The sequence below is a fragment of the Notolepis coatsorum genome (genome assembly GCF_963971535.1).
Source record: "Notolepis coatsorum genome assembly, chromosome: 7".
NCBI lineage: Eukaryota > Metazoa > Chordata > Actinopteri > Aulopiformes > Paralepididae > Notolepis > Notolepis coatsorum.
The window spans coordinates 73,501,641-73,523,396 of record NC_140171.1 but is presented as its reverse complement, the minus strand read 5'-3'; the positions used below and the strand labels follow the sequence as shown (position 1 = coordinate 73,523,396).

The 21,756-nt window shown below is 42.9% G+C and overlaps 1 protein-coding gene across 1 annotated transcript in view; it reads left to right on the top strand.

Moving 5' to 3' along the window:
* Positions 1 to 6,324: 6,324 nt before the first annotated feature.
* The window catches only part of LOC311231680 (prominin-1-A-like), a gene marked incomplete at its 5' end in the record, with an annotated part of 145,731 nt that continues 130,299 nt past the window's right edge, over positions 6,325 to 21,756 (top strand). The window contains one exon of the mRNA XM_084318308.1: positions 6,325 to 6,604. Coding sequence (XP_084174434.1) covers positions 6,325 to 6,604 — 280 coding nt within the window. The remainder of the gene's footprint in view (positions 6,605 to 21,756) is intronic.

Here is a 21,756-nt window from a genome sequence, read left to right as displayed (position 1 = left end):
TTTTGTCATTTAGCTGACCCTTTTATCCAAAGCGACTTACAAGTTTTGTACGACAAGTCAGTAGGAAGAGTACAACTCTATCAGCTGAGTAACAATGTTCAACAAAGTGTTAAGACTTGAGTGCGATAGTGTTGAGTGTATGTTCGTATATTAGGAAGAGTGCATGACAGTAAGAGGGTTAGTTTATTTTTTTTTATACAATTTTTTTTTATTTCAGCTATTGATTTAAGTGTGTCTTTAGTCGACTCGGATAGGAATTGGTCGGAGGCGGCCAGAGGATGCAGAGCGTAGAGGTAGGTGGGAGCCGTTCCCTTTGCCGCACGATATGCCAGATCAAGTTGAAGCAGATTTGTGCGGCGATGGGGAGCCAGTACAGGTCTCTAAGGGGTGACATGGGCTGACTTCGGTAGGTTTGAGATCAGGCGGCCGGCTGCGTTCTGAATGAGTTGACGCTTGGTGGCAGTGGTCGGAAGGCCAGCAAGCAGTGCATTGCAGTAGTCGAGGCGGGAGCTGACTTATTGATTGGACGAGGAGTTGGGTGGCTTTTGTCAGGAAGGGGCGGATCCTTCTGACGTTGCTCAGGAGGAATCTGCAGGTTCTGGTTGTCGCTGCGATGTGAGCGGAGAAGTTCAACTGATTGTCAAGGACAACCCCGAGGTTCTTGGCAGTCGTGGACGCGGCCACAGCTACATTCTCCACTGATGTAAAGGTCGGTCAGGGGGGAGGATTTGGCCGGCAGGTGAAGCAATTCTGTTTTGCTTAGGTTCAGTTTGAGGTGGTTGGTCGTCATCCAGGCAGAGATGTCGGACAGGCAGGCAGAGATCCGCTCAAGAGACATGGATATCTGAGGGAGGAAAGGAGAGGAAGAGTTGAGTATCATCGGCATAGCAATGATACGAGAAGGCATGAGACATGATGATGTTACCCAGAGATTTAGTGTAGAGGGAGAAGAGAAGGGGTCCAAGGACCGAACCGTGGGGGACAGGGTCCCTCTCCATGGCACTTGGTAGGAGCGGTCATTGAGGTATGATGTCAGCGCAGAGCCAGCCACTCATTCCTGCGAGGATGATCTGATGGTTGACTGTGTCGAAGGCTACAGACAGGTCTAGGAGAATCAGACAGAGGAGAGGCCTTTCGCTTTTGCTAAGTGAAGTGCCTTTCGCTTTTGCTAAGTGAAGTGCCTCTGTGACCGCAATGAGGCCTGTCTCTGTGGAGTGACCAGTCCTGAAGCCTGACTGATTAGGGTCTAGGAGGTCATTCTGTAAGAGATAATCAGTAAGTTGGTTGGATACAGCACGTTCAAGTGTTTTAGAAAGGAAGGAGAGAAGAAACAGGACGATAGTTGTCTGTGACAGTGTGACTGGCTTGTTTTAGGGAGATGGGGACCACCCCTGAGTTGAGGGAGGAGTTGATGGTTGCAGTTAGGAATGGGAACATTTCTAGTTGCTATGGTCTAGAGGAGTGGGGAGGGTAACTGGTCCAGCTGGCATGTAGTGGGACGGTTCGACGTTACCACTGTCAGGGTCTCAGCGTCTGTAATGGGAGAGAAAGATGACAGAGTGACGGATGAGGTTCTTGATTCAGTATTTGGAATGGGTGAGGTTTGGGAGAAGGAGCTGCGGATGTTCTCCACTTTTTCTTCAAAGAAGTTCGCAAAGTCTTCGGCAGAGAGAGATGAGGGGGAGGGAGGACATTGTAGCATGCAGTTTGCAAAGGTTCTTGGCAGAGGCCTCGATCCTATGGTGAAAGAAAGAAGCTTTGGCAGTAGTAATGGTTTTGGAGAATGCTAACAAGAGGTTGTGATATGTGGCAATGTCAACAGTGAGGCGTGACTTTCTATACTTCCTCTCGGCCGCTCTCAGGACCTGTCTTCTCTCACTGCATCCGTCAGCCATGGACTGGGTGGGGAACGGCGGACCGGTTTCTCAGTGAGGGGACAGAGCTTGTCGAAGGAGGTTGAGATGGCTGAGAGGAGGGTGGAGGTGGCCGTCTCTGGGGGGAGAGCAGAGAAGGTGTCACTCAAAGGTAGAGCGGATAGTATGTCAGTGGAGAGGGTGGAGGGGGATAGGGAGTGCAGGTTGCGTCTGACTGAGACGGTTTGAGTTGGAGTGGATGGGTTGGGGTTAAGCATGAGAGTTAGTGAGAAGGATATGAAGGAATGGTCAGACACATGCAGGGGAGTTACTGTGGTGTTAATGATGCTGGAGTTACGGGAGAATATGAGATCCAAGGAGTTGCCTGCTTTGTGAGTGGGAGGTATGACTGAGTCAGGTCAAAGGATTGTAGGAGGGAGAGTAGAGTAATATAGGCTAATGGTCTAGCACTTGGATTTACCTCATAGGAAATCAGTCAGTTGAAATACTGTACATACAGACAGGTGACAAATAAAGGAAAACCCTGAATAAATGAGTGGGGAAACCTAATGAATGCAGTTGCTTCCATACAGGTAACCATTCATCATCATCATTTTCCCAGCAATTTCCTTGACACCACAGATCTCATCCACCTCGGCACCGGTCCTCCCATCCTGCCATCTGACTCCCGCCACATACCTCAACATCTTCCGATCACAGCTTCTTAACACCACCCTCACCCTTTTTTGTCATTGCCCACGTTTCTGAACCATACGAGACAACTGATCTCACCCATGCTTCATATATCCTTCCTCTGATCTTTACATCTGTTTCGATTCAACAGTAGCCTACTAATTTCCCGCCACTTCCTCCACACTGCCGCCAGTCTCACCGCCCTTTCCTCTCCCGCCTCAGTCCATCACACCTCCCAGATAGCAAAACTGCTTCACCTACCCCAGCACCTCCCCTCCCACCACTAGACCACCATCTCCAACCACCTCCTCCTCCTCTTCCCTCTCACACGTGGGGCATCTAAAATCCCTCACTCCCCTCAGATGTTCCAAACCTGAACATCTTTGGTGACACCATTTGTCACATTCTATACACGGCACAGAGTTTACTCCCACTCCTCTTCCACAGACTCCACATGGGTATCTTCCTGACTGAATCCGTATAGGATTTTCCTTCAATCCCTGTAACCACATGATACAATTAAGCAATAATTATTATGCTGCAAATGGGGCCTTTTCCTGCCATGGTTTGGGTCCACTTGTCCCCTTAGAAGGAAGGGTCGCTGCAAATCAATACAAAGTTACTTTGAGTGATCAGCTTTATCCTTTGATGAAACATTTCTGTCCTGATAAATGGTCTCTTCCAGCATGACAACACCTCCATCCTGAAAATGGTCTCTTCTAGCATGACAACACCCCATCCTGAAAATGGTCTCTTCCAGCATGACAACACCCCCATCCTGAAAATGGTCTCTTCCAGGATGACAACATCCACAAGACACTAACCCTGGCCCCGGTAAATGTCCAAACACCCACCCAACCCCCTCCAATGTACAGTTTCTTCCCCCTCTAATGTATATATTTTCTTTTATGATCTCTGTCTCTTAAACAGTACTGTATATCTGTATGTCATAAATGTCATGATTAATTGAAAATGGGGGACCCTGATGTACCGTAAACGAGACGAAAGTCTTTCTCTGGTCTGCATCCCCTTAACAATTGTGTGTATTGAGCCGTACTGTATTGTACCCATTCTGCAATCTGTTAATAAAGTTTTCAATCAATTAATCAATCCCTAACCCATCCACAAGACATGAGGGGTCACTGAATGGTTTGATGAGTGTTTGTCACCTGTCTGTAATCTGAGGTGTCCTGTTATGCTACTGTCCTGAGTTGTCCTGCTACAGTATGCTACTGTCCTGAGGTGTCCTGCTACAGTATGCTACTGTCCTGAGGTGTCTCACCATTAACAGGGCAGAACCAGGACACCCCCAGTTACAGTCATTATTTAAATTGACTGGTTTCCATAATCAGCTGTGGCACTAACCCGGGTAAATCAAACGGTTGCATGTTGTACTTGTACATTTTTTGTTCAGTGTGTTCTATACTTGTTAGGTCCAGTTTGGAAGTGGAAATGGTGACTTTCTTTTACTTTTTGGGGATGGGAATGAATGTAGTCAAGGGGAGGACCTCGCATGTATAGTAATACAAGTGTGTGTTTGTATGCCTGCCTGCCTACTGGAACAGGGAGACAGTGAAAAGAGTCACTACAGATGAGACTCTATTCACTGGCTATAACACTGTAGTCCAGTGTTCGCTTCCGAGTGGTCATTAGGAGTCTGTCATCAAATACATTCACACACAGGACCTTTTGCTGAAGGCCCAGTTCTCTGTTAAAAGACATTTGGATCCTTATAATGCTGTTGTTGATGAGGATGATGGTACATGAGCAGCATGCAGATTCATCACATATACTACAGCCTGTCAGCTCTATTAACACATCCGGTGCCGTTCACGAGAATTCTCGTTTCTGTGGCCCAACGGTTCTCGTTTCTGGGTCGTTATTTCTTTTATTCTCTATTTCCATTCATAATCTATCGAGGCAGGCTGTCCTGAATGGGTCTGAGATTGCAAACGTCCAATACCGCTGCCTAACGCCTTGCGGTCGGTATTGCACATCCTTGGAAACTCTAGCTTGGGCTGTGTGTCGATCTAAAAAGTCCGGTCCAGGTTTTCCTTGTCAGCCAGGAGTAACGTTTATAACACATGGATTGGGGAGAATCAAGCACCGCCGGTTCATGTTCTTTGGTGGATTATCTTGGCAACACGATCGACATCAATACTTGGAATGGCGATCAGATAATTGCAATATTCTTTTTGCAGTACATCCTAGTCACGGTAAGGGCTATATGGTATCAATCTTGCGTTGATCCAATCATTCCTTCCCACTGTGTGTATATGTACTGTGTAACGTATTCCGTTGGTGACGATCGAAGCATAGAAACCCCCCCTTTCATGCATGCATGATGAAACAATACCGATAATATAGCGTTGATTTCAGATTGATTGTTGATCCAGGTGAGGAATGGCACGATTTCTAGTGAAATGCACTAAATGCTCTTTAGCAGCGTTTCCTGGGATTACACATAATTACTCTAAAACTATACTCATATTCACCACGGTATAAAACGGGAATGTATGGATGAAAAAAAAAGTTTTTTTCACAAATTGAACGATAGATACTCTGTCAAATGGGCAATAGTTTTATGTCCATAGCTATGATATTTAATATAGTTTTAGCACTGCAAACACCGGCATGTATCCCCATTCATTACAGCGCTGGCACACACGGCCATAGGCCCACAGCGACCTCTGGCGCTGAATGTGTTAAAGTGAGTGTTTAGGTTTTGTGTGGAGAAGGATTTTGAATTGATCCAATAATTAGGTCCTGAGAAGTGGAAAGTAACTAATCACATTTACTCTAGTTACTGTAATCAAGTCGATTTTCTAAGGCAAAAGTACTTTTAAAAACTTGTTTTTCTTTTACAAGTAAATTGAGTAAACTACTTTTCCTTAAGTAATGTAATGTTGTTTTTGTTCAGCACTGGGTACAATGAGATCGGTCATTTAAGTTCAAAGGTAATTCAATACTTACTTGGAGAGTCCAACTCTACTTTACTGAACTAACATGCTTGGTTAATATATAGTACAGTAGGCCATTTGGGAATCTATATCTTCTGAAGAAATAACCTACATTTGTAGTAACTTGTTTTCAGATGTCATTATAATATGCCACAATAAATAGAGAAGAGTGCAGTCTGGACTCAGGGCAAGCTGACCTCTTAAGACCTTCCCTGCCACACACACACATTGTTTGTTTTACTTCTTGTGGTAAGGTAAAAAAAAAACTAAAAAATCTGGGGCCTTAATCTGCCAAGTCCTGCACATCTCTGCAGCAGAAGTCTGAGTTAGTGCACGCGCGGGACACCTGAGAGAGATGAGCTCATCATAGGAACAGAGCGGCTCCGAAGATGCGCTCAGTGCTGTAAATGTGCACGAGCTCTCCCTGTGCGCGGTCGCGAGAGTGTCGCGTCCGATCAGGCACACAGCTGAGGGCACGGGAGGAAAGGAGGACACCGCGAGCGGAGCACAATCACAGCCGCCGATACGAGAGTCTTGGAACTTTGGGAAATATGTTTATCATGAGTACTTACCGAAAAACGAGGAGCAAAGAACTATAACCGGGACTGTTGGATATACAGTATTACATTTAGATTATTTGTCTTTTCAATGACTCTTCTTTCATATAGCGGAGTGAGAGCGCTAAGCCGCTGAGAGACAGGTGTTCTCTCACCAAGCCGTGTCCCCTCACCATCCCCTCTAGGCTATAGGCCTGGATATTATTTTTATTTTATTTTTTATTTGTATTCATAGTTTTATGACCTGGACTTTTCCGAGTCATGCTGTTCTTGAGAACGGGGCTCATGTTGCTGCTGTGTTGGGGGGCCACCGGCAGCGACGCTCAGCGAGACGCGCGGGGGGACAAGGAGCAGCATGCGGTGCCCCAAGTGAACTCTCACAGACAGCGGTCCCCACCCCCGGTGGAGCCGCTGGATTTTGGTTTTGTACCGTCAGCAGTGTATGACACGCATGCCTACTATGAACCAGGGGCTATAGGGATTCTATTCCATGTGGTTCATGCGTTTCTCTACGTGGTTCAACCAAACCCTTTCCCCAAAGGTGAGCCCTTTACCCCTGTGTGTCACAGAGTGTGTGTGAATGAATGAAAACTTTATTTAACAGATTGCAGAATGGGTACAATACAGTACGGCTCAATACATACAATTGTTAAGGGGATGCAGACCTGAGAAAGACGTTTGTCTTGTTTCCATCAGGGTCCCCCATTTTCAATTCATATAGACATATATGACATACATGACATACAGATAGTCAGTACTGCTACATCTATACATTTATGACATACCAGATTTGCAAATACAGTACTTTTTGTGATACAGAAGGAGTCAAGAAAAGGGAGTATATACATTTGACGTAGAAACTGTACATTGGAGGAGGTTGGGTGGGGGGGGTTGGGTACATTGGGATATTGACAACCATACTGGGTAATTTACATTGGAGGTGGTTGGGGGGGGCGGGGGGCACACTGTATAAACAAGTAACACTGTACATTGAGGGGGGGGGGGGAGGAGACACTGTACAAACAAACACAATTGTACATTGAACTATTGACAAAACCATACTAGGTAAATGACTACATTGGAGGGGGTTGGGTTAGGATATTTACAGGGGCCAGTGTTGAATTGCAGTCTCCCGTAGGTGTCCCTTGAGAGAGGTTTTGAAAGTGGGTAGTGATCCACATTCCTTTACAGCTTTGGGTAGGGCGTTCCACATTGATGTGGCATAATTGCGAAACGTGTTTAGTCCCTTATTTGAGCCGAATCTGGGTTTAACATGATTTGTGGAGCTCCCTCTGGTGTTGTGATCGTGGTATTCACTGACCTTTGGGAAGTATTTTGACATGTACATGGGTACCTTGGTCGTGTAGTGTATCTTGTAGACCAGGCCCATTGCAAGTTGTTGTACTCTGTCGTCTACTCTAAGCCATCCTAGGTTGTCAAAGTGGGCAGGGGTGAGGTGGGTTCTAGGAGTAAGGTCAAGCAGTAGTCTGACCAGTTTGTTTTGTGTGTTTTATGTCATGTGTGGCCAGTGGTGCGTCATAAATTAAACAGCAAAGTCCAAAAAACAGTGTGCCTCTAGTCCTGGTAACACAATTTATTATCAGCCTCTTGACAGTACATCTGTGCCATATTGTACCGTGACAGATTCAGAAAAGACTCAAACAACTGCACTTATTAATGCTATTGGGCCTATCCATCAAGAAACACGCATGTGTCTGTCTGACTGTGCCCATGCAGCTATAGGCATTTGTTTATAATCTCTGTTTTGATGAGAATGTGATTTACTGGATAAATAGCTCATAGATATAGGCTCTTGCCATGAGGTGATGGGATTTTTGATAAGGTTGTCAGACACATTATCAATACCTATATGGCTATCAATAGCCATGATGCCAACCAACGCCCCTAATTTAGCAGTCTTGTAGTAACCTATTGATAGATCGCGACAAACTGCTAATTGTTGCTATGACTGGTGGTCACGTTGGAGGATGACAGGGTGCAATAGGATTGTAAGGTTTTAAGTTGCTGTCATTTCGGTGGCCAGGGTCAGAGCCAGGTAATCAATTAGCAGATCAGCGATTAGACAAGGCTTTCTCAGTCACCTGCATCAGTTCTTAATACCTTAATCCATGACACCATATGCTGCTACTGAGGGACTTTCCTTAAAACATCTCACATAAGCACAGGCCACCTGGCTGTCACACACCTCATAATTCAATACAATGTCAACTTTATTTATAATGCATATATTATTTATAAAGCTATATTACTAGTGTTGGATATTGGGCCAACCAGCGTCAGATGAATAATAGCTTCTTAATGTGCCAGAGATCAAAGCAAAACCATGATTTTCTCCTTTTCCCCCTTTCTTTCTGTAATGGAGAAAATCTGAGTAATCTTTCAATAGCTTTTCTGGAGAGTGTAGGATAAGCTGCTGTCCAGTGACAGAATGCTTTAAGTCATATTGTGGAGTCCAGTCCAGTGACAGAATGCTTTAAGTCATATTGTGGAGTCCAGTCAGTGACAGAATGCTTTAAGTCATATTGTAGAGTCCAGTCCAGTGACAGAATGCTTTAAGTCATATTGTGGAGTCCAGTCCAGTGACAGAATTGAAATGTACACTAGAGCCACCAGCCTGTTGCACCTGCATGAAGTCGACACCCCATCAAATACAAATCAAGTCATCCGGTGGTGCCGCTTTTGTGCTGCAGAAATGGTTGTTTGTGCCTGTATGGTTAAGATATTATAAGTAAAATTGTATGAGCTGTGACATTCAATTCCATTAAGTTGCTCTGAATCACTTCAAAGTGGTCTATCGTTGGTGCTGGATTGTGTTGCACAAAGAAATATTTTAGCTATTTTCAGTCTCTAGATATCAAGCTATACCTTGTACTGTATTTGATATTTTTATCTTTTTTTTTAAGTAAAAAAAGGTATATAAAAAGACCAAAAACAGCACAGATTAAAATAAAAAGGTGTGTTCAGTAGAGCACAAATCTCCCCCAGGCGGCACACCAGTGTTGCATATCAAATTGCATAGCAACGTCATAATGTTTGAGAAATAACCCCATCCTTGTGCTTTTCTGCTAGCTTGCTAATGTTAACTAGCTTGCTAACATGATGAATGAATTGGCTTTACCTGTCTTTTAACACTTTGAGTGCCAGCAGTTGGCGCCAGAAATAGCGCTTGACAGCCAGCACTGTAGTCAATGGGAGGGCGATCACATTTGCGAACGCATAAACTATATCTTAAATTATGCCTATGTGTCTAATACGCCCGTCGCTTATCAATGACTTGTTTGCAGTCAACATTGTCGAAACGGATTGTTTTTTAATCGTTACATTTCCGTTTTATACCATTTTAAAAAATGCTCGTTTTTTTAAACTTCCAGAAAAAAAAAGATTCTGCAGGAATCGCGCTTTACTGGAATACACAAAACACGTTGTCATTTTTCGGCCTATTTATGAATCGTTTTCAAATAAACGCTAGATTATCGATAGTATATGTGTATATTGTATATGTCTCATGCACGCTAGAGAAGCGGGCTGAAAAATTGATTGTTATTTCCTGATCAGCACACACACACAGCCACACACACACATATGGGACTAGGGCTGTCCCCGACTAAGGATTTGGATAGTCGACTATGATTGGACGAAATTTGCTGATATAAAAAAATAAGTATAATATTATTTTTTATTTTTTTTTATCATTCCATTTGGGCTGTGGGGGTGCTTAATGTCTGAAGGAGTCGACTGAAGGCTTCTTGTCCTCTGCAAAAGCATGCAATTGGTCCACTGATGGTGATGGATACATCTTGATATTTCTCTATAGTCTAGTGTGTTCATTAGATGGGTGAAATCCTCTTTCAGTGCCTCTGTGCCTGTTTTCTTAGGCAGTTAGCCTCTGGTATGCGTGCCATTAGCGTTAGCCACGCTTCTAGGCCTCTTTTCTTTTGGAAAGAATGATAAAAAAATTTTTTTATAAAGAATAATATTTTTCTTTTATTAGACTTAACACTTTGGTTGCCTTGGGTTAAATTAATGATATACCATAGGTTGCCGGCTCTATTTGTCTATGGAGAAGTACCCCTTCTTTGCATGGCTATAACTTTTTAAATTCTATTGCTACATTGCCATTATTAGGGCCCATTCAAAGTCCTATATGTATTGTTCATTGTGTAGCAACGTTAAACTTTTTCATTCACATATTCATAGTAAAGTATGGTCTAATGTATAAGTATGTTTTCATCTCTTTCTGCAGCTTTCTCCAGAACGTGATCTATAGCCCCAAATGCATTATATTGATGATGCAATACAGTTTTATGGCAATCAGCGCGATATAAAAAATTCCAACTAGACGTACTTCTAGAAGTTACTACACGTCATCTGATGTTGACCGGATGGGCTAGGGGGCGTTTATAATTCCGTGGGCAGCGTTATACCAATCATCTAATGTGGGTCAAATGTTGATAATAGCAGTTAGTATCGAAGACGGTAACGTTACACGCTGAAACTCACCCCAGTCTCCGCGCGCCGTTGGGCGATCATCGTCGAGTTGAAATCTTATCATTATGGGATGTAAATTTACCCGGTCCATCTCCAGCTTGTATAATGGTATATACGTCCAAATCATGTTGTTTATCGAGTTATTGGCAATCGATCACTGTGTAGTGTGACGAGCCAGAGTCGCGGGACCTATAGCGAGCGCCGGAAGTACTACGGTCGTCTAGGACAACCTCTATTCAACATCCTGTTTGGCGATTGCGCCGATCGGCCACCAGATGGCGCTCCTGAACCGCCAGAGAGCTCAGTGGGTCCTGCTGGTGGATCTCAGGCCAGCGGAGGGGACATATGAATCCGATCGCAGATTTTTGAAATATTGATATAAGGACGCTGTACAGCGTCCCCCGGCAACTTGAGCATGGCCAGCAATGACGTGAAAAGACGTTTCATGGCAGTCAAAGTGTTAAGAGGTTGACATCACAAAGGTTCCATAACCTTCTATCATGATGTCATACGGTGGTTCCAGAATGTTTTACGTTCTAGCATGTACTACTATGACTTCACCCCACACGTTCCGGACTGTTTTATGTTCCAGAAAGAACTATTATGACAGCACCACAACGTTCTAGAAGGTTCTAGGTTCCAGAATGCCCTATTATGACAAATACGACGGTTCAATGACTTTATCTAAATCCAATCAATATTAAACATTCATATAATACAATAACCGAAATATATATAGCTTTGGATCTTACATCCAGGTCAAAGGTAAACACATGGCCTTGTTTCTTCACAAAGCCGGGGGGGGGGGGGGGGGGGGGGGGGGTCGTTTATCCGAAGCAGCGATCATATAAACGCATGCTTTATGATGGAGTTTCGGTAAAGTACACGTAAAAAAGACGTTACCTTTGTTTTAGATGTACTCCATTTCTCACGTCGAGTCCAAACGTGTCTTGAATCAGAACAGGATCAATACATATAGCCTTAATCCGTCTACTTCATCTGCTCGGGCCAAACTATATCACGGAGCCGAATAGGTTTCTTCATCGGTCGATTTGGTTATAGTTGTTTTACATTTTACCAGTAGTGCTTGGTCCAACTAGTCCAACATCATAGTCTGGTGGAAACGCACCTTATCATTCATAATCATCATCCATAATCCGTTTTGTCTTCTTCATCATATATCCAATAGTTCGCTCGCCATTACATTGCAGCCAGGTTACTATTGTGTGCTCGGGTCAGACTATACCATGGAGCCGAATAGGTTTCCTCATTCCCTTATAGTTGTTTTACATTTTACCAGTAGTGCTTAGTCCAACAAACGCACCTTATCGTCCATAATCATCATCCATTTAGTCTTTTTCATAATATCCAATAGTTCGCTCTAGGCGATCGCGATTCTCGAACGTGTCCTTCTCACTGCTACTCGCAAAATAGTACCTAGTTGTTTTGGGGCTGTGTGGGGCTGTTACTAACACACTAATAGCTGGCCCATGATGTTCATAAGGTAGGCGATACTGCCACCTGGCGGATTTCGATCATCATTGCAATTCCAACGTTATGCCAGGAGGCTCCGGGGGACTGTGTAGAACGGGGATCAAAGGAAAAAGATCAAACAACCAAAACCCGACTTTTCTCTGGGTTTTGGCGCTCAACCACTGGCGAGATAACCTGACTTTTTTCGTGATTGACGCTGAATGAGTTAATACCTTCAAAATCATAAACTCGGTATGGTTTTTATTCTGTTTTAAATCAACTTCACACAGGTGCCAGTTGCAGGTACTGAACATTTTGGTTGTTGTTGGTTAAACTAGTTACTAGTCACTTTAACTAGTCACTTTGGCAAGTCAGCCTGTCTCTAAAAAGTTGTCTACTTTAGATACAAAGACTATGTATCCGTTGATGAAATTCTGAATCCATCGACCACTGTGGCCTGTTGACTGAAAAGTCACTCTGGAACATGACACAGCCATACTGTACATCTGACAACAAACACACAAACATGCATGCACACACGCACGCACACACTCACTCACTCAAACACGCTTGCCCATGTGCATGCGCACACACACACTTATGGATACAAAATGTATTATTTATGACAGTACTGTATTAGAGTTTTGGTATCACTTGAGATTATGTCATGCCATGAGGCTTAACAAGCGGAGCTGGTAAGCATCATGCCAACAGTCAGTCCAGTCGCTCATCTGACTCATTAAACTCTTTACTCAGCAGTGGTCGACTCAAGAATAGAGAGAGAATACTTGTGACTTGGAAGGTCAACAGGTTGAATATCCAGACCAGCTTGGTAACAAGATAACACACTGTTGTAAACAAGTCGCGCTCTCCCCTTTATTCAAGGGCACACAGATGGTGTTTTTGTTTTGTTTTATTGAAGACTGTTCTTAACACTCAGCTAGTTCAATCAATATTTGCAACGTGGAAGATCTCTGTGCTGAAGGTAGAAATCCGAGAACAAAATAGTTACTGTCTGATATTATCATTGCACAGCCTTTTGCCTGCACTGTGAGAAACAGACTTTGTGGATTGATAGGCTTCTATGTCAAAATGAGTCGATACTGTACTATAAACTGTTTCAGTAGAATTGCATTGCTAGGGAACAGCTTGGACCCAGGTTTATTTCCTGTTCCACTGAATGCTGAAAGGAAATCAAATGTAAGCTAGTCCCTTCTTGAATGTATGTTTGTTTATGCTGTCAAGTTTGAACCATCTATAGACTAATACAAAAAATTCTGGAGCAGAAGATCATCTATTCTCTCTGCCATACCTTTCAATTCACGCTCTATGAAGCACATACGTGTGAAGTCATTTAAGCAATAATACACGAGAAGCCACGGTATGTCATGAATATTGCCACGGCTGTGATGCGCCCGCAGTACGCAGTAGGCTGTGTAGGCATCCCAGCCGTGGCAATATTCATGACATACCACAGGCTTTGAGTGTATTATTGCTTTTATACAGCAGGTTGCACCATTGGGAAAATATAGGATGAATACAGACAATTCTAGGGTCTTTTATATCGATTTCAGTGAACTTGCCAAAGAAAAATAGTTCCTAAAGATGTCTCGTTGCTATGGAATTTGGTGTAGGCTATCAACAAGCTTGGCAACGCAAACTAATGACGTATTAGTCTAATGCAAGCGAAAGTCGGAGAAAGTCATCAGCACCTTGTTTTATTGCAGCTTTTCTCCAGCGCATCCAGCTTGTCTTTTGTTGGATTGGCCTGTCTAATAATGTTGTTTTTCTGAATACCGGTAGGTGTAGGCCCGTCCTCTTTATCTATCCACTCGTTTATGGTTAACACTTTCAGTGCCACCAGGGGGCGCACGACTTAGTGCTTGAATGCCACCATCGGCGCCAATGTTAACGTTAATATCGCCTAATCTATGTTTTAAATTATGGCTATGTGTCTAATCTGCCCGTCGCTTATCAAAGAATCATTTTCCAGTCAGTGCTGTCAAGGCACTGGTTTTTTTATCGCTTCATTTCCGTTTGAGAGCATTTTGAAAAGCGCCCGTTTTCAGGTGAAAAACAGTCCATTCTGTGATAATCGCCTTTTACTGGAATATTCCAGAACGTTGATATTTGTCGGCCTATTTATGAATCGTTTTCAAATAAACGCTAGATGATCAATAGTATACGTGCACGCACGCACATTCGAGGCGCGCGCTGATAATAGCCGTTTTCATTTCCTCGGATTTTACAGTGAAACCGATAGAGCACATTTCACAAAACAGCTTATATCTTCATGAAAACGAGTCTGATTATCCTAACACTGATAACATAGATTCCTTACCTGACATCAGATGGTATCCAAATGGTATATTCCAATTCCTGATCACCATTCGAAAAAATCGATAAGTGTATAGATCCAACGTGTGTACAGTAGAACACATGATTCCCCGCAGCTCAGAGGCTCCAGAATGAACTCTGGTAACCCCGGCTGCATCTGTGGACTGGAATATTTTTTTCCCCCCATCCATTTTCATTGAGTCCATTCCATTTACCATTTACCATCTGGGAGACAATAGGGGGCGCTTTTTTCACATCAGATAGCCGGCGGCCCTTGGGTAGGCTAGGGTAGGCTCGCGTGATGCAATATGATTTCAGATCGCTAAAAAAAAAAATCAGAGTAATCTTGTGAGTGGCTTTCAACGTAACTATCGTAAACCCGAGATTAGCCGTGAGTGGCAGTCAAAGTGTTAACGGGTACGTTAATTCAAACATAATGTTGGGGCGGCCCAGTGGCGCACCATGTAACTACGCTTGCAGCGTAATCGCAACTTCCTGGGTTCGAATCCAGCCCAGGGACATGTGTTGCAGGTCCTCCCCATCTCTCTCTCCCTCTCCCAATTTCCAAACTCTCCTGTCAATAAAAGCACTTAAAAATGCCCCCCAAAAAATCTAAAGTTTCCATTTGATGAATGGCAGTTGAAACTTTCTACAACATTCTAAAGCCAGCGCAGTGGTATATTCATGGTGATTTAACTTGAGTATCATGAATATACTCACTGTTTAGAACGCTCTCGGCCAATCACAATGCGTACCTGTTGTATACAATTTTAATCATTAGAAATGAGGACTGCATAGAGTTGATTCTACACGGTTCTCATTTGAGACGGGTCCAGAACTAATTTGGCATTGATTATTGTCTACAGTACGTTGGCTCACTAGCACACCTAAATCAAGCAGACCCATTACTAATGTTATTAGCTGCTGCTGTGTGTTGTTTACCCTGCTATGATGCTTCTGTGAAAAGGGTCAGAACACTGCAGACAAAATGATGGAGATATAAACCTTTCTCTATTGAAAAGATCTATCATGGTTCTATTTACCAAAAATCACATGCTTTGACATGTCTGACGTGACATGTCTGATCAGATTTTAGTATTGGGGAAATTGTCACATACTCATGTTTACCTTGTTGTGCGACAGTATTGGTATCGGTGCATCTAGTTGGAGGTACTCTGTATTAGTCTGGTCCAACTGGGTGAACCATTCAAATCAACAGCTATTTAATCAAGGTATGAGGAATATACATTATGAGCGATGATTGGACACAATATACTGTACAGTAATGGCCATTATATAGGACTGCTATAGACTTAGGAAAGGAAGAGATTCGATTGGGCATGACTTACCTTACCCGTTCTGGGTAAGAGCCAAAGAGTTCTGGTAAGGTAACGGGGGAAACCGAGACATTTGATTGGCTGCATGCCCTGCTTCTCCCCCCCATGTCTCTCGTGGTCCTCTTGATCTCCCCCTCACCACTTTGTCATGTGATCTGACTGTGTTGGAAGTGCCAATGATGAGGCTCAAAATGAGGTCTGGAACGGAATATATGACTGATTACATTGTGATTACAAATGATTCATTCATTAATTCAGCCATCCATTATAGCTGCTCTGCCTGCTCATCTTCAACATCATTGGAATGAAAGGAGGAGAAGGGGGGGATTGCTCTCCCTTCTTACTGATTCACCCCTCTGTCCTTCAGATTCATTCGTTTATTGTAAACATTGCCTTAACGTCGTGGCACGTAGCGTTGACGACCGGTTCCCCATGTAGGAAGTATGTGTCTTATCCCTCTGATACACACAGGGTAGATTAGAGGATTAGCGATAGCAGGGCTAATGCTATATGCTAGCACTGCTACAGATGGCATTGTCGCACACTCACACAGACACATATACATACATACACACACACACGCTGCTGAAAGTGGGTCATACTCCCAGTAGTCGTTGTTTTCCTTAATTACTGTGATTTATTGGTACTAGATTTAGTTGTTTATCAGGAAGCATCGTCTTAGATCAGCTTTAACTCCGGAAAGAGAAAAAAGCCCAAACAGAAATCCTCAAATGAGGATCTGTGTACAGTAAGATTGATTGATTGATTGATTGAAAAGTTTATTAACAGATTGCAGAATGGGTACAGTACAGTACAGCTCAATACATACAATTGTTAAGGGGATGCAGACCAGAGAAAGACTTTCGACTTGTTTACATCAGGGTCCCCCATTTTCAATTCATCATAACATATATGACATACATGACATACAGATAGACAGTACTGCTACATCTATACATTTATGACATATCAGATTTGCAAATACAGTACTGTTTGTGATACAAAAGTGTCCAGAAAAGGAGTGTATATACATTTGGCATAGAAACTGTACATTGGAGGAGGTTGGTTGGGTGGGGTGGGGTTGGGTGGGTTGGGTGAGGGCTGTACATTGGAGGTGGGGGGGGGGGTTGGGAAGGGGACACACACACATTTTACACTGTACATTGGAATATTGACAAAGCCTTACTTGGTCATTTACTGTACAACTAGGTTAGGACATTTGTAGGGGCCAGTTTCGAATTGCAGTCTCACGTAGGTGTTTTTTGAGAGTGTTTTTGAAGGTGGGTAGTGATTCACATTCCTTTACAGCTTTAGGCAGGGCGTTCCACATTGATGTGGCATAATTGCGAAACGTGTTTAGTCCCTTGTTTGATCCGAATCTGGGTTTTACATGATTTGTGGAGCTCCCTCTGGTGTTGTGATCGTGGTATTCACTGACCTTTGGGAAGTATTTTGACATGTACATGGGTACCTTGGTCGCGTAGTGTATCTTGTAGACCAGGCCCATTGCAAGTTGCTGTACTCTGTCGTCTACTCTAAGCCATCCTAGGTTGTCAAAGTGGGCAGGGGTGAGGTGGGTTCTAGGAGTCAGGTCAAGTAGTAGTCTGACTAGCTTGTTTTGAGATGTTTGTAATTTGTTTTTTAGTGCCTTTGAGGTGCTTTGGTACCATGAGGTGCAAGCATAGTCGTAGTACCCTTGAATGAGTGCTCCTGCTAGAGTCTTCAGGGTATTCTTGTTTACCAGAGAGGAGATCCGGTACAAGAATCGCGTTCGTTGGTTGACTTTTTTTATTACATTGGATGCCATTTTGTCACAGGAAAGATTAGCCTCTAGGATGGAACCCAGGTAGGTAATTTCATCTTTCCTTGTGATAATATTGTCACCCACTGTAACCGAGAAGCCGTCGGTCTTGCTGAGTTTGTTATTTGAACCGAAGAGAATGGACTCTGTTTTGCCCATGTGTAATGATAGTTTGTTGTCGGCGAGCCATATGCAGATTTTGCCTAGTTCCGAGCTGAGGGCTTTTTCAACCTGTAACTTGTTCTTGTCAGAGACCAGCAGGGCTGAGTCGTCCGCAAACAGGAACAAGTTGCAGTCACAAGCTGACGACATGTCATTTGCATAAATTAGGAATAGTAGCGGTCCTAGTATGCTTCCTTGTGGAACACCACAGCTCACTGTGAGGGGGGGGGGATAGTGTACCGTTTACTTCCACCATCTGTTCCCTCCCCTCCAGGTAGGATTGTATCCAGCTCACTGATAAACTATCAAAACCAATTGCTTTTAGCTTGTCAATCAGAATGGTGTGATTGACAGTGTCGAAGGCCTTTTGTAGGTCCAGCATGACCATGCCGCAGTATTTGCCCGCGTCCACCTCTTGTTTGATGTGGTCGTTCAAGTAGAGAAGGCATGTGTCAGTGGAGTGGGATGTTCTGAAGCCAGATTGGAATTCGTAGATTCGATTTTTTTCCGCGAGGTACTTTTCGATCTGTTCGTATACTATACGATCTGTTCGTATACGTTAGATGAGGTCAAACTCTGATGATAATATAGAATTGTCTTCAAAAGGCCTAGTTTATTATTCACAAACAAGAACATATATTGCAAAGGTTTCCATCCTTTTTATGACCCCATGTTGAGGTTGGGAAATTCTTGTAAGCCCAACATTGTTCTGTGTTTGATTACTTTTATCATGAGCTACTCTTTTACTTCAATTTGATACATTTTCAAGACAATTTCAAGACTCTCACTCCAACTTAAGTCACATTTATCTTAAAGTGAAAATCCACCAATAAATGTACTGTAGCCTACATTGTAATATTCCAGTGATTTGGGATTTGGGATGGGTCAATATACATAAACTGTTTGCATCAAGACTTGAATTTGTCATCAAGTGGCCCTTTTTAGATTTAGTCTATTGACAATGAATTAGTGACTTTGTGGACTGATAAATGTTTACTATTATATCTAGGGATGCCCCGATCGATCGGCCCCCGATCGTTATCGGCCGATAATCAGTATAAGTATGCGATCGGGGAATTCCGATAATTAGTCATATTCGCCGATCGCGGAAACTGATCAAGTGGATATCTCACTCGCTTGTCTCAGACGCACAGGACCTGCAAACTGCTCCTCCTCCCTAGCCCCGCCCGCCCCCGTGTAGAGTTTGTAAACACGGAGGCGGACCTCCTCTGCTGAGTCTAGATAGTGCATTCGACCTGAGCTAACGTTAGCTACCTAGCTATCGTTACTGTTTAAACAAAATTACCCAGTCAACTATTCACTTTTAGTAGGCATTGTCTAACGGTATTTAGCCGGCTAGCTACTGATAGCTCCGGATATCAACAAATGCCCCAGGAAGTCCAGTAGCCCATGTTGATATCTCCGTTAGCTTGCGTTAGTTCACGGTTCAAAACGAAATGTCCGATTGAACTAAATAGTTGTCTTAACGTCATCTAGCCGGCTAGCAGTAGCTACAGATAGCTCCTGATATCAATGTCTTATAACATTGATTGAATGCGTATTCGAGCTGAGGGCTTGCTGAATGTGAAATGACCAAAGCATAACGTTACCAATAGGGTCCCGCTGCAGCGCCGGAGAATCCTTTTTGGAGCTAGGGCTACTAGAGTACACACAGACAGTGGAGCTGTTTGCAGATAGCGAGCATTTTGACTTGTTGCGTGGTGGCGATGTCTCGCAGATAATACAACTACAAGTCTAATTATATAATATATATATTTTATTAAAAAAAAAAAACTTTTTATATAAAAATTTTTTTAATTTCTTTTTAATCAAAAACGATCGGTATCGGATCGGTATCGGCCGATATGGCTCACGACGATCGGAAATCGGTATCGGTGGCAAAAAACGTGATCGGGGCATCCCTAATTATATCCAAATTTGTTTTATTTAAATGTATGGCTTGTAGTTCTGAATCAGAAAATGTACCCACATCACAGTAAAATCACCATGGTTACTGTCACTGTAGTCTCCTAGGAGTTGTTCCACTATTCACTGTCTATGGAGCAGCTCCAGGATCGTTCAGGGTCGTGTCTCTCTGGGGTTCAGCTTAAAGACCAACTTGCAGGTTGTATTTTTGTTCAATAAACAATGTGACTAGGCCAACGCTGACTTTCATGAAGAGGGGGAAATTTATTTTCGAAATTGACCCAGTTTTAGCGTTTTTATCAAAAATGTTGTCGACCAAACCACAAGCTCCACGCACATGCATATTTTAATGCTTGGATCAATAACGTGCGTGTGTCATCTTAATGCTGACGTCACGTCAGGTGCAGGGCAGCGAGGGGCTCTGAGACTCACACACAGCTAGTGGCAGAAGCAGAGGCGTCTCTACTTTCCGTAGCTGCATTTCTGCAGACCCCTCTCTGATTGGTTGAGCCCATTTCTGCAGACCCCTCTCTGATTGGTTGAGCGAAGCCCCTCTCTGATTGGTTTAGCTCGTCACACGGCAAAAGGCGGACGTAATGTTATCATATCAAGAAGATAAAAAGAAATTTACTACCAGATTCGCGTATAACGTTATTTCGCGTGACTTCACGGTTTATTCATAACGTTATGCACATTTCACAACACAGCCAGCTGTCAGAAACTGTACATTGTAACGTTATATAACATAACGTTATGTTATTTCGCGGTTTATTCATAACGTTATGCACATTTCGCGTGACAACACATAACGTTATTTCACGTGACAAGTTCAACACAGCCCAGCTGTCAGAAACTGTACATTGAGGGGGTTTAAATCACTGTTTAGTGTTTACACTCCCCACTTACTGTAACTGTACCATGACGCACTCCCCACTTACTGTAACTGTACCATGTTCTACATATAACCTCATCTCATGCACCTTGTTGTGTATCCTGTTTCTTTTTCCTCATTATTATATTCAGAGTTAATTATATTGTTTACACTGTCTTTCTTCTATTATAACCCTGCCCATTTGATGTTCCCAAATCATATTCAGAAAGTATCACAGAGACTTCTATTGACCAAGGAATTAGTTATTATTAGTAAGACACAACATTTCAATCAAACATAATAACATGTGTTTCATCATACCAACTGATCCTGGTGTGACAATACCTAACATTTAGATTAACCCAGTTAATGCCTTAACTAGACAGTTACAATGTAACATTTAGATTAACACAGTTAATGCCTAACTAGACAGTTAGAAGAAAGCAGGAAGCCAGCACTCTCAGATTCAAAGTTTTAATTGTAGCCTGGAACATACATGTTTCGGAACCAATGTGTAACTAGACAGTTACAATATAACATTTTCTTTTTTGTATTTTTTTTGTATTATTTTTCTAAACAAACACATAAACAAACATGACAACACACGATTAGATATACAAACATTGTAAAACAGTGTACATCAGTTAACTCATCGTTTGGATACATGTCTTATACAAGATATACCCCTAATACCTGCTATCTATTCCCCTACACACATATGCTCCTGCTCGCACCCCCCGCCCTGGACCCCCCCATGGATAATCCATCCATTATCCTTCGCTCCTAACTAAACACTACCATTAAATGCTAGCTTTTATTCTCTCCACCACTTCTAACCACATTGTCAATTTGGATTCATTGAGACCCAAAATTCTTGCTGTAGATATTTCTAGATAAATCACATTGAGATATGTAAGAATCCAGACCTTTCGGCACATTTTTTCCGGTTGAAACCATCGTGATGCTATCAGTTTTTTAGCCACTGTAATACCAGATAAAACCAATCTCTTTTGTTGTATAGGTACTGCATATTCAAAAACATCATTCAGCAGTAATATAGAGGGGTGTACAGGTATATTCAGAATTAAGAGATTTAATAATTGCTGGGTCACTTCTTCCCAGAATATCTTAACTGGTGGGCAGTCCCAATACATGTGCATAAATGTCCCCTCGTCCCCATTTGTACATAAGGAGCATTTGGAGTCTTGTTTAAGACCCATTCTGTTCAGTCTTATAGGAGTCAAGTATGTCCTATGAATATAGTTAAGATTGATTTG